Here is a 13357-nt window from a genome sequence, read left to right on the forward strand (position 1 = left end):
CAGCAAAGAGAAGGGCGTTTGGGACAGCACAGAGAAGGGGAATTAGGGTAGGGATCACAGAGAAGGGGATTTAGGACAGTACAGAGAAGGGGGTTTAGGGTAGGGATCACAGAGAAGGGGTTTTGGGACAGGGATCACAGAGAGCCTTACTCTAAAGGACACCCATCTTGTGGCCAACAGCGCAGATTTCCCACTCCAGCAGCCTGAGAGCGCCGGGAGGTATGGTGTGCTGTGGACCAGTGTCCTCTGCATTCCTTGCCTTGATTGGCTGCAGCTGCTGGGGAGGGGGCGGGGACTGTTGGGAGAACATTAACTGGAGGCTGGATCGCAGGCAGCAAAATTCTGTCCTACCCTCCATTAATATAGTGTTTGTGGGGGCCAGCACAGTTTGTACATATTGTAATGAACGGCATGATGCTCTGCCGCTCATTACATATGCATGAACACGCATACCGCTACAGGCAGCAGTGATATAGTGCTGCTGGCTCTATTGTGGCCAGATCACCCTCTGCGACTCCGAGTGGAGGAGAGAAGGGGAAAGCCTCTCCTCTCCTCCGAGTCTTCCGGCTTTATTACAGCCGGCTGCAGCGCACTGTAATGAGTCAGTCTGACTCATTAGTACTGCTGCCGCCACCGCTACGAGACCCTTCATTGCGGCGGGCGCCGTCTGCGCCGGCGCTTCTTTTTAAAAGGGACTGCTGTGTTGTTGTTTGTTTAAAGTGCCAGACATGACAGGGGGGGCACAGGCCCGCGTGCCCCCCCCCTGGATCCGCCACTGGGTCCATACTTGATGACTCCAAGCTGCACATCACTCAGATCCATCACTCAAACCAGTGGGAAGTGGCCCATGGCAACCAATTGACATAACATTTATAATCTGCATATTATAAAAGTATATAGAGCACGGGCAACTTCTCCAATGGCTCACTTCTCCACTTTTATCACTGCTTTGTACATCTCCCCCTTAGATCTCTAAGTTATTCGGTGTCTCCAAGGTACTGTACTCTTGGGGGCTCTTTTTTGTTTTGCTCCCTTGCTGAGTTGTGGAGATGGACGTCTTCTGGCTCAGGGGGATAGACAAATTGATCAGAAATAGTAGCACAACTAAAGCCACCCGGGACCTCTAATGAAGTCCCAAATTAGTGCGGTAGATTTATGAGACTGGGGCATATCTAGACATGTCTAGGTTCCCTGTCATACTTGTAATAGGACCCTCTGCAGCAATCACAAAGGGGGTCATTCCAACCCAATCGCACGCTGCAGTTGTTCGCAGCACCGCAATCGGATCGGAACTGCGCATGCGTCGGCGCCGCAGTGCGCCGGCGCACGCCAGACATCCGAAGGCCGTCGTTACCTAGCGGTCGCCTCTGCCTGATTGACAGGCAGAGGTGTTCGCTGGATGGGAGGGGGCGGCATGGCGATGTCTAGCTGCCGTTTTCGGGGCGCGGTCCAGCCAACGCAGGCGTGGCCGGAGCGTGCAGAAGACGGGCTGCAGTGGCTTTGTCACGTCACACACAGCCGCTACGACCCGGGGCAGCGACGATTAACTCCCAGTCAGCCGCAGAAGCTGCTCTGACCGGGAGTTACTCTTCAAGTACAAAAGCATCGCCGCTGTGCGATGCTTTTGTACTTGTGCGGGGAGGGTGGGGGGCAGACTGACATACGGGGTGCAGAAGAAAGGGGGGTTAACCGAAGTTAAATCAGGCGCAGGGAGGGCTGTTGTGCTAATTTTGAGCAGCTGCTATACAAGCAGGACTAGTCAATCCTGCTATTACAGAAACAACAAATAGCAAGCAAAGTAGCAGCGCTATGTTCAACAATTCATATATATCAATACAACGATAAATATCGATCTGGAACAAATGGAGATGAATGGACTGAAAAGAAAGGTACCGATTATTTATTAGCATAAATGATTAAAAGTGCACAACATTGTGAAAAAAAGTAAAAATAGCTTTAAAAATAATTAATATAATCAATATTCAGATCACCAGAAGGCTACTGGGTGTGTGTCCGTTCCTTATTTAATGTGGACATCAGATGAATAGTATCAGAATGAACATTAGGGCTGATGGCACAGTCCTGTTGGTGATATTTACCACAGTGGTTACCGCTGGAGGAAGGAGTCCTCTGGATGGCGTCCCTTTAAATGACTGGGGTCTTTGGGATCCTTAGTCCTCACTATAATTGCGGAGTCCTCAATGCTGAGTTGGTTTTTGTGGTGTCACCTGTGGGTTTTGGTCGTTCATCTGGTCATCTGTAAAGATGGTCAAAGTCCACTAAAGGTCCGGATGTAGCTCTTACACTTTCCTGAAATAGGTGGGTGATCTGGAAATCATTTAATCATTTATGCTAATAAATAATCGGTACCTTTCTTTTCAGTCCATTCATCTCCATTTGTTCCAGATCGATATTTATCGTTGTATTGATATATATGAATTGTTGAACATAGCGCTGCTACTTTGCTTGCTATTTGTTGTTTCTGACATACGGGGTGGACTATCCCTGTGCTGGGTGTCCCCCCGCATGTCTTGGAGGATGATCGTAACTGTGCTAAATTTAGCACAGCTACGATCAACTCGGAATGACCCTCAATATCAGAAATGCATTGGAAATGTTTCTGGGCAGGGACTGGAATACGACTGGGAGGTTGCACCACACAGACAGACACCTGAAGATGGTCCGTCTTATGGCTGTGTTCTGGGATTTTTGAAGGCGTACGCAGAAATGGTTGTGAACTCAGATGCTTATTTGCTGACATTGAAGGCTCTGACGGAGAATCTGCGCCTACAGTAGCATGGGGCTAGTGGGAGTTTCCATGGTATAACCGATGATTGCATCTAAAGATGCACCAAGCGATATTACAGCATATCAAAGATGATCATAGTGGACGCCTCATTCCTTAGACACCCGGACGCACGGATGTACGCCAGGAGATCATGAAGTCAATAAACGCGGTTACAGCAAAAGGCGCTAAAGTGGTTGCAGCAGCGTGCAACTCAGAACCTTAAGGGCCCATTTACCAGTAAGTGATAAAACTCATAATAAATGATAAAAGTAATTGCGTATGATAATTGGTGCTCTAGCCAATCAGCTCTCAACTGTCATGTGTTCAGCTCCTGTCATGTGTTTGAAAAATGACAGTTGGGTGCTGACGAGTTTTATCATCCACAATGAGTTTTATCACTCGTTTAAAAATGGGCCCCATAGTGTTTTTCATAACTGCCATCTAGCACCACTGTGGTTCTAAAAACTGCACACCAGCAGTGAGTATAATAAAAATATATACATCACATTATTACACAACGCAAGAACAGTGCCAGGATGAGACAGGAAGACAGCTGGCAGCAGTTTATTTTAAAGAAATGTTTCCTAACATAGGAGCGATAAAGGAGAGATGTTGAAGGAATACCTTGTTAATAGCACTGCAACGTCATGGTGCGCCGGGTGTGAATCACTCTTCGGATTTATACTTTTTTGCCATTTACAGAAGCTAGCCAGCGTCTGGTCAGCATGATGCACAATTTTCAGACCTTCCTAGAGAAACACAATAATGTTTTGTGACATTTGCAGGAGTAACAGTAATTATGGTAGCCATCACTGATATTTAAAGATTAGCTTACTGTGTTTTAAAGCCCTACCTATATACAGGCTTGGACTGGCCCACAGGGGTACAGGGGAAACCACCGGTGGGCCCCACTGCCTGGGGGCCCACCCCATCCTCTAGGGATCTGGTTCTATACTGCAAAAAGTATACATTATATATATGTTACCTTATACTGCACAGGAATATGATGCATTCTCTACAGTGCATTTCTGTTATTAATCTGGTACATTATCATGCATGCACTAGCATTATTTACTATGTATATTTATCAAGGGGCTTAGACTATACACTCTCCAATGATTAGACAAGCCTCTGTGGTGATTGGCCACACCCCTCTAGAGACTGACCACACCCCTAAGTATGGGCCCCTACCACTGCATTCCCCCGGTGGGCCCTTCATGCCCCAGTCCGACACTGCCTACATAACCCATACCCTCCAACATTTTACAGAGAAAAATCGGTACAAAGCCGGAAAAGGGGCGTGACCGCGGGTAAAGGGGGCGTGGCCACATCCCTTTTCCTATACTTTCAATGGAAGTTTGGAGAGCCAAAAATCGGTACAGACCATGAAAAAAAATAAGATTTTACTCACCGGTAAATCTATTTCTCGTAGTCCGTAGTGGATGCTGGGAACTCCGTAAGGACCATGGGGAATAGACGGGCTCCGCAGGAGACTGGGCACTCTAAAAGAAAGATTAGGTACTATCTGGTGTGCACTGGCTCCTCCCTCTATGCCCCTCCTCCAGACCTCAGTTAGGATACTGTGCCCGGAAGAGCTGACACAATAAGGAAGGATTTTGAATCCCGGGTAAGACTCATACCAGCCACACCAATCACACTGTATAACTCGTGATACTATACCCAGTTAACAGTATGAAATATAACTGAGCCTCTCAACAGATGGCTCAACAATAACCCTTTAGTTAGGCAATAACTATATACAAGTATTGCAGACAATCCGCACTTGGGATGGGCGCCCAGCATCCACTACGGACTACGAGAAATAGATTTACCGGTGAGTAAAATCTTATTTTCTCTGACGTCCTAGTGGATGCTGGGAACTCCGTAAGGACCATGGGGATTATACCAAAGCTCCCAAACGAGCGGGAGAGTGCGGATGACTCTGCAGCACCGAATGAGAGAACTCAAGGTCCTCCTCAGCCAGGGTATCAAATCTGTAGAATTTAGCAAACGTGTTTGCCCCTGACCAAGTTGCAGCTCGGCAAAGTTGTAAAGCCGAGACCCCTCGGGCAGCCGCCCAAGATGAGCCCACTTTCCTCGTGGAACGGGCTGTTACTGATTTAGGATGCGGCAATCCAGCCGCAGAATGCTCCAGCTGAATTGTGCTACAATTTCAGCGAGCAATAGTCTGCTTAGAAGCAGGAGCACCTATTTTGTTGGGTGCCTACAGGATAAAAAAACGAGTCAGTTTTCCTGACTCCAGCCGTCCTGGAAATATAAATTTTTAAGGCCCTGACTACGTCCAGTAACTTGGAATCTTCCAAGTCCCTAGTAGCCGCAGGCACTGCAATAGGTTGGTTCAAGTGAAAAGCTGATACCACCTTAGGGAGAAACTGGGGACGAGTCCTCAATTCTGCCCTATCCATATGGAAAATCAGATAAGGGCTTTTACATGACAAAGCCGCCAATTCTGACACACGCCTGGCCGAAGCCAAGGCCAATAACATGACCACTTTCCACGGGAGATATTTCAAATCCACAGTTTTAAGTGGCTCAAATCAATGTGATTTTAAGAAACTCAACACCACGTTGAGATCCCAAGGTGCCACAGAAGGCACAAAAAAGGGGCTGAATATGTAGCACTCCCTTTAGAAATGTCTGAACTCCAGGCAGTGAAGCCAGTTCTTTCTGGAAGAAAATCGACAGAGCCGAAATCTGGACCTTAATGGAACCCAATTTTAGGCCCATAGTCACTCCTGACTGTAGGAAGTGCAGAAAACGACCCAGCTGAAATTCCTCTGTTGGGGCCTTCCTGGCCTCACACCACGCAACATATTTTAGCCAAATATGGTGATAATGGTTTGCGGTTACTTCTTTCCTGGCTTTTATCAGCGTAGGAATGACTTCTTCCGGAATGCCCTTTTGCTTTAGGATCCGGAATTCAACCGCCATGCCGTCCAACGCAGCCGCGGTAAGTCTTGGAACAGACAGGGCCCCTGCTGTAGCAGATCCTGTCTGAGCGGTAGAGGCCATGGGTCCTCTGATATTATTTCTTGAAGTTCTGGGTACCAAGCTCTTCTTGGCCCATCCGGAACCACGAGTATAGTTCTTACTCCTCGTATTCTTATTATTCTCAGTACCTTTGGTATGAGAGGCAGAGGAGGGAATACATAAACCGACTGGTACACCCACGGTGTCACTAGCGCGTCCACAGCTATTGCCTGAGGGTCCCTTGACCTGGCGCAATATCTAGTTTTTTGTTTAGGCGGGACGCCATCATGTCCACCTGTGGCCTTTCCCAACGGTTTACCAACAGTTGGAAGACTTCTGGATGAAGTCCCCACTCTCCCGGGTGTCGGTTGTGTCTGCTGAGGAAGTCTGCTTCCCAGTTGTCCACTCCCGGAATGAACACTGCTGACAGTGCTAAGACGTGATTTTCCGCCCATCGGAGAATCCTTGTGGCTTCTGCCATCGCCATCCTGCTTCTTGTGCCGCCCTGTCGGTTTACATGGGCGACTGCCGTGATGTTGTCTGACTGGATCAGTACCGGCTGGTTTTGAAGCAGGGGTTTTGCCTGACTTAGGGCATTGTAAATGGCCCTTAGTTCCAGAATATTTATGTGTAGGGACGACTTCTGACTTGACCAAAGTCCTTGGAAGTTTCTTCCCTGTGTGACTGCCCCCCCAGCCTCGAAGGCTGGCATCCGTGGTTACCAGGACCCAGTCCTGTATGCCGAATCTGCGGCCCTCTTGAAGATGAGCACTCTGCAGCCACCACAGTAGAGATACCCTGGTCCTTGGAGACAGGGTTATCAGCCGATGCATCTGAAGATGCGATCCCGACCACTTGTTCAAGAGGTCCCACTAAAAGGTTCTTGTATGGAACCTGCCGAATGGAATTTTGCTTCGTAAGAAGCTACCATTTTTCCCAGGACTCGTGTGCAGTGATGCACCGATACCTGTTTTGGTTTCAGGAGGTCTCTGACTAGAGATGACAGCTCCTTGGCTTTCTCCTGCAGGAGAAACACTTTTTTCTGTTCTGTGTCCAGAACCATCCCCAGGAACAGTAGGCGTGTGGTAGGAACCAGCTGTGACTTTGGAACGTATAGAATCCATCCGTGCTGATGTAGCTCTTCCCGAGATAGTGCTACTCCGACCAACAACTGCTCCTTGGACCTCGCCTTTATAAGGAGATCGTCCAAGTACGGGATAATTAAAACTCCCTTTTTTCGAAGGAGTATCATCATTTCTGCCATTACTTTGGTAAAGACCCTCGGTGCCGTGGACGGTCCAAACGGCAGTGTTTGGAATTGGTAACGGCAATCCTGTACCACAAATCTGAGGTACTCCTGATGAGGATGGTAAATGGGGACATGTAGGTAAACATCCTTGATGTCCAGGGATACCATGTAATCCCCCTCCTCCAGGCTTGCAATAACCGCCCTGAGCGATTCCATCTTGAACTTGAATTTTTTAATGTATGTGTTTAAGGATTTCAAATTTAAAATGGGTCTCACCGAACCGTCCGGTTTCGGTACCACAACCAGTGTGGAATAGTAACCCCGTCCTTGTTGAAGTAGGGGCACCTTGACTATCACCTGCTGGGAATACAGCTTGTGAATTGCCTCTAGCACAGCCTCCCTGCCTGAGGGAGTTGTCGGCAAGGCAGATTTGAGGAAACGGCGGGGGGGAGACGCCTCGAATTCCAGCTTGTACCCCTGAGATACTACTTGAAGGATCCAGGGATCCACCTGTGAGCGAGCCCACTGATCGATGAAATTTTTGAGGCGGCCCCCCACCGTACCTGGCTATGCCTGTGGAGCCCCCGCGTCATGCGGTGGACTCAGAGGAAGCGGGGGAAGAATTTTGATTCTGGGAACTGGCTGACTGGTGCAGCTTTTTCCTTTGACCCGCTTGCTTTTCTGAAGCCGAAAGGACTGTACCTGATAATACAGTGCTTTTCTTAGGCTGTGAGGAAACCTGAGGTAAAAAAATTTCATCCCAGCTGTTGCTGTGGATACGAGGTCTCAGAGACCATCCCCAAACAATTCCTCACCCTTATAAGGCTCTATGTGCCTTTAAAAGTCAGCATCACCTGTCCAGTGTCGGGTCTCTAATACCCTCCTGACAGAATGGACATTACAATAATTCTGGATGCCAGCCGGCAAAATATCCCTCTGTGCATCCCTCATATATAAGACGACGTCTTATTGTTTGAAAGGGTTACAGACCACGCTGCAGCAGCACTATCTGCAGGTCTCAGTCTAGAACCTGAGTGTGTGTAAATACAGACTTCAGGATAGCCTCCTGCTATTTATCAGCAGGTACCTTCAAAGTGGCCGTATCCTAAGACGGCAGTGCCACCTTTTTTGACAAACGTGTGAGCGCTTTATCCACCCTAGGGGATATCTCCCAGCATAACTTATCCTCTGGCGGGAAAGGGTACGCCATCAGTAACTTTTTAGAAATTACCAGTTTCTTATCGGGGGAACCCACGCTTTTTCACACTTCATTCACTCATTTGATGGGGGAACAAAACACCGCCTGCTTTTTCTCCCCACACATAAAACCCTTTTTTAGTGGTACTTGGGTTAATGTCAGAAATGTGTAACACATTTTTTATTGCCGAGATCATGTAACGGATGTTCCTAGTGGATTGTGTATATGTCTCAACCTCGTCGACACTGGAGTCAGACTCCGTGTCGACATCTGTGTCTGCCATCTGAGGGAGCGGGCGTTTTTGAGCCCCTGATGGCCTTTGAGACACCTGGGCAGGCGCGGGCTGAGAAGCCGGCTGTCCCATAGCTGTTACGTCATCCAGCCTTTTATGTAAGGAGTTGACACTGTCGGTTAATACCTTCCACCTATCCATCCACTCTGGTGTCGGCCCACAGGGGGCGACATCCCATTTTCAGCATCTGCTCCGCCTCCACATAAGCCTCCTCATCAAACATGTCGACACAGCCGTACCGACACACCGCACACACACAGGGAATGCTCTGACTGAGGACAGGACCCCACACAGCCCTTTGGGGAGACAGAGAGAGAGTATGCCAGCACACACCAGAGCGCTATATACTGTAGGGATAAACACTATCACTGAGTGAATTTTCCCCTATAGCTGCTTGTATAAACAATATTGCGCCTAAATTTTGTGCCCCCCCCTCTCTTTTTAACCCTTTGTGTCTGAAAACTACAGGGGAGAGCCTGGGGAGCTGTCTTCCAGCTACACTGTGAAGAGAAAATGGCGCCAGTGTGCCGAGGGAGATAGCTCCGCCCCTTTTTCGCGGACTTTTCTCCCGCTTTTTTATGGAATCTGGCAGGGGTAATTATCACATATATAGCCTCTGGGGCTATATATTGTGATTATTTTGCTAGCCAAGGTGTTTTTATTGCTGCTCAGGGCGTCCCCCCCCAGCGCCCTGCACCCTCAGTGACCGGAGTGTGAAGTGTGCATGAGGAGCAATGGCGCACAGCTGCAGTGCTGTGCGCTACCTTGGTGAAGACTGAAGTCTTCTGCCGCCGATTTTCCGGACCATCTTCATGCTTCTGGCTCTGTAAGGGGGACGGCGGCGCGGCTCCGGGAACGAACACCAAGGACGGGTCCTGCGGTCGATCCCTCTGGAGCTAATGGTGTCCAGTAGCCTAAGAAGCCCAAGCTAGCTGCAAGCAGGTAGGTTCGCTTCTTCTCCCCTTAGTCCCTCGTTGCAGTGAGCCTGTTGCCAGCAGGTCTCACTGTAAAATAAAAAAACTAATTTTAAACTTTCTTTCTAGAAGCTCAGGAGAGCCCCTAGTGTGCATCCAGCTCGGGCCGGGCACAGAAATCTAACTGAGGTCTGGAGGAGGGGCATAGAGGGAGGAGCCAGTGCACACCAGATAGTACCTAATCTTTCTTTTAGAGTGCCCAGTCTCCTGCGGAGCCCGTCTATTCCCCATGGTCCTTACGGAGTTCCCAGCATCCACTAGGACGTCAGAGAAAGGTACTGTACCTATTAAAAAGGTACAGTTGGAGGGTATGCATAACCAGGTTGGTTCCAGGGTACCTGAAGCAGCTTCTGACCCCTTACTGCCCTGCTCACTTACTGCGATCTGTAGATGAAGGACTATTAGCAGGATTTAGGATTTCCCTTAATTCATGCTTTTAACTGTGCAGCTCTGACACTGTGGAACTCGCTGCAGTGCACAGTTCTAGATGCCCCCACTCTAGAATCCTTCAAAAACAGACTCATAACTTACCTGTTACTCACGCATTTCACTAATGTCTCTTCAGGTCCTAAAAAAATACAACCGACATGCTTAGTTGCAGCAGCGGCTCCAACTTACTTTAAGTAGGGGAGCTGCTGCTACACCTATCCCGGAAAGAAGAGGAGACAGGGAGCCCAGGTCCCGGTACCTGTGCAATGGAACCGGCAGGTGCCGTGATCGGCGCATGCTCAGACACTGCGGTGCGACTGCGCATGCGCAAAACCCCCGGCTTCTATGTACTACATCGACAATAGCCCATATAAGCTGGCTATGGCTCCCCTACAGGAAACCAGCTCTCTGCTAATTGCAGCTCAGTCTGGCAGTCCCAGAGGGAGGAAACACCTCTCAATGGAACTGCCTGTAGTGTCTGTGACTGACAGGTAGGACTTCCAATAGGAAGTCACTGCATACTTGCCTACTCTCGAAAATCGGGTGACCCTCCCGGCCCCCCGGAAGAGCAGGCAAGTCTCCCGGAATCAGGGGTCCCCCTGCCCGTCCGCCCACTTAGTGTGTAAAGTGGGCGGTCCGGGCAGTTGATGACGCGATTCTTGCTGAATCGCGTCATCATAGCCACGCCCCTGCAGTGTAATGCCGGGGATCGCGGCATTACAGAGCAGGGGGGCGTGGCTTAAAGGATGTGCCGCCGAAACTCCGCCCCCGTCCCACCCCTTCTCCACCCCCGTCCCGCCTCCTCCCCACGACACAGCCCTCCCCTGCCCCCTTGCTGAGCCGACCTGGCTGCTCTCTCCCGCAGAGAGCAGCCAGAATGTCGGCAAGTATGAGTCACTGCCAGTCACAGTGCAGTCTGGCTTCACTGACACTGATCGGGAGTGGGGGGACGGATTTTACCTGGGGGGGGGGGCTGCAGTACTACAGCCCGTAAGTAAAATCCACCACTGCTTAGTTGTCTTCTCTGTTAAGTGTGTCTTGTATCTTGTGTTTTTTTAAATGCAAATGTAAGTCTTTTGGGGGGAGATTCATAAAAGCTCAGAGATTGATAAAGTGACGAAAGATAAAGCACCAACCAATCAGCTCCTGTCATTCTGCGACCACAGCCTGTGAATTGACAGCTAGGAGCTGATTGGTTGGTGCTTTATGTCTCTCCAGGTTATCTCTCTTCAAGATTTGACAAATCCCCCCCTTGGAGTCCTACTGGGAGAAAAGTGCTATATACTGTAAATAACATTATTATTACTATTATTATTGTAACACATGTGGATAGATTCTTGAAGGACTGCAGATATTGGAAAGTAGCATGGGGTAACTATAATGCAACATACCTCTTCTTCTTCCAGTAAAATGACACGGACCACTTTTATGTGAATTGCGTTACCAATGGTCGGATCATGAAACAATCCCGCCACCTGCGTGAAATAATGATTCTGTTATTAATGACCCCTGACAGAGAGATACTATAACTGCAGATTTGTTACCGAGTTACCAAAGAACAAATAAACTAGAACCATTGATTTTCTTTTCATCCCCTTCTTAAAAAATTTAGTGGAAATTGAAAGAGTGAAAAATACACTTTTTAGCTTAGAAACTAAAGAGAGATATATACTATAGTATATGGCAATAAAAAATAATAATAATGTAATCTTATAATATAGCAAAATTTGTTATACATTGAAATGGCTAATAAAGTAGGGTTATATTTTTTTCAGCATAAAACCATTTTTTAATGCTATAATGCCTATATGTATTGTTTGCTCTTTCCCAATGCCTGGGGGGACTTTAATTTTAGTCCAAAATATATTGTTATCCATTAAAATGTTTTATTGTATGCTCTGTATAGTACCATGACGTTACAGTGTACATAACGAGGTTTGTAGGGTATAGAGCCAGTGGGCAATAGTGATTAGTGATTATGTCATCCTAATTGTCTGTTAAACAAATCCTTGCCTTGTATCTATAGATAATGGGTAATTTATTTACTGTTTAATATAATTAGAGTACAGTACATACCCCAGTGACATCAGTGTGTACATTAAGTTATGTATAGGATATAATGTTGCTGCTTGTCTTTTTAAAACATTGTGATACATTTTTACTTGAAATGTGTTTTTTCCCCTCTTTATTATATTGTGACACTTTATGTTACACATTGAAACAATCAGATTATCAGACAAAAGCAGAGAAAAAAAGCAGGTATATACATTTAGAATATATAATAGAATCAGAGCCGTAACTACATTTTCTTGGTGGCCTGGCCTAGAAAATTAATTGGTGCCCCAAACATAATGCAAGCCATAACGACCACTGAAAGCACTTGCTATGATGCCCCTTCTCACATGAGATATTTATATATATATATATATATATATATATATATATACACATTCATTTAAGGCACACATTTTAAAATACTGTATTGCCCAGGATTCGAACCAATGACCATCCATATTGCAGTCTGACACTTTACTTATGGAGCTATTTGCTCTTGTATGAGAGTATTTTGAAATACCTGCCTTAAATAAAAGATTGTGTGATGCAAGTGGGAGATGGGGGCGGCCAGCTGAGCCTGGGGGATTAAAGAGTAGGAAGTTCTATGTAGTTTTTAATCTGCGATGTCGCTAGCCGTGCCCCAAAAATCTGCAGCATGATTGATATGCTGCTGGTGTTTTGGGGCGGCAATGAGCAGCGTTCCAGAAAATGGGGGGGGGGGGTGTTAGCCTAATTTTCATGGTGTGCCGAGGCCAGTAGCAGCGTTCTTGGACACAGCAGTGCTTGCAGGACATCTAAGGGTTACTCAAATTTCCAATGTTCACACTGAGAGTTCTGATGCTGCATCTACAGACGGAGCAGCAGATCAGAAGCTGGCAGTTGTGTATTTTTACTAAAGACGTCTCCTGTGGCTGTTGCATAATATCACAACAGCTAAGCACATTGGGGGTCATTCCGAGTTGTTCGCTCGCTAGCTGCTTTTAGCAGCAGTGCAAACGCTAAGCCGCCGCCCTCTGGGAGTGTATCTTAGCTTAGCAGAAGTGTGAACGAAAGGATCGCAGCGCTGCTACAAAAAAAGATTGTGCAGTTTCAGAGTAGCTGCAGACCTACTCCTACCTTGCGATCACTGCAGACTGTTCAGTTCCTGTTTTGACGTCACAAACACGCCCTGCGTTCGGCCAGCCACTCCTGCGTTTTTATCTGGCACGCCTGCGTTTTTTCACACACACCCCGAAAACGTCCAGTTACCACCCAGAAACACCCACTTCCTGTCAATCACTCAATGATCAGCAGTGCGACTGAAAAGCGTCGCTAGACCTTGTGTAAAACTGCATCGGCTTTTGTGAAAGTACGTCGCGCGTGCGCACTGAGCACCATACGC

The 13357-nt window shown here is 47.7% G+C and overlaps 1 protein-coding gene across 1 annotated transcript in view; it reads right to left on the reverse strand.

Moving 5' to 3' along the window:
* Positions 1–13357, reverse strand: part of ADAMTS12 (ADAM metallopeptidase with thrombospondin type 1 motif 12) — a 1230701-nt gene that overhangs the window by 487938 nt on the left and 729406 nt on the right. Inside the window, exons 5-6 of the mRNA XM_063960568.1 lie at positions 11313–11396; positions 3413–3537 (exon numbers count right to left, since the gene is read on the reverse strand). Coding sequence (XP_063816638.1) covers positions 3413–3537; positions 11313–11396 — 209 coding nt within the window. The remainder of the gene's footprint in view (positions 1–3412; positions 3538–11312; positions 11397–13357) is intronic.

This window comes from Pseudophryne corroboree, chromosome 1, assembly GCF_028390025.1.
Source record: "Pseudophryne corroboree isolate aPseCor3 chromosome 1, aPseCor3.hap2, whole genome shotgun sequence".
Lineage (NCBI taxonomy): Eukaryota > Metazoa > Chordata > Amphibia > Anura > Myobatrachidae > Pseudophryne > Pseudophryne corroboree.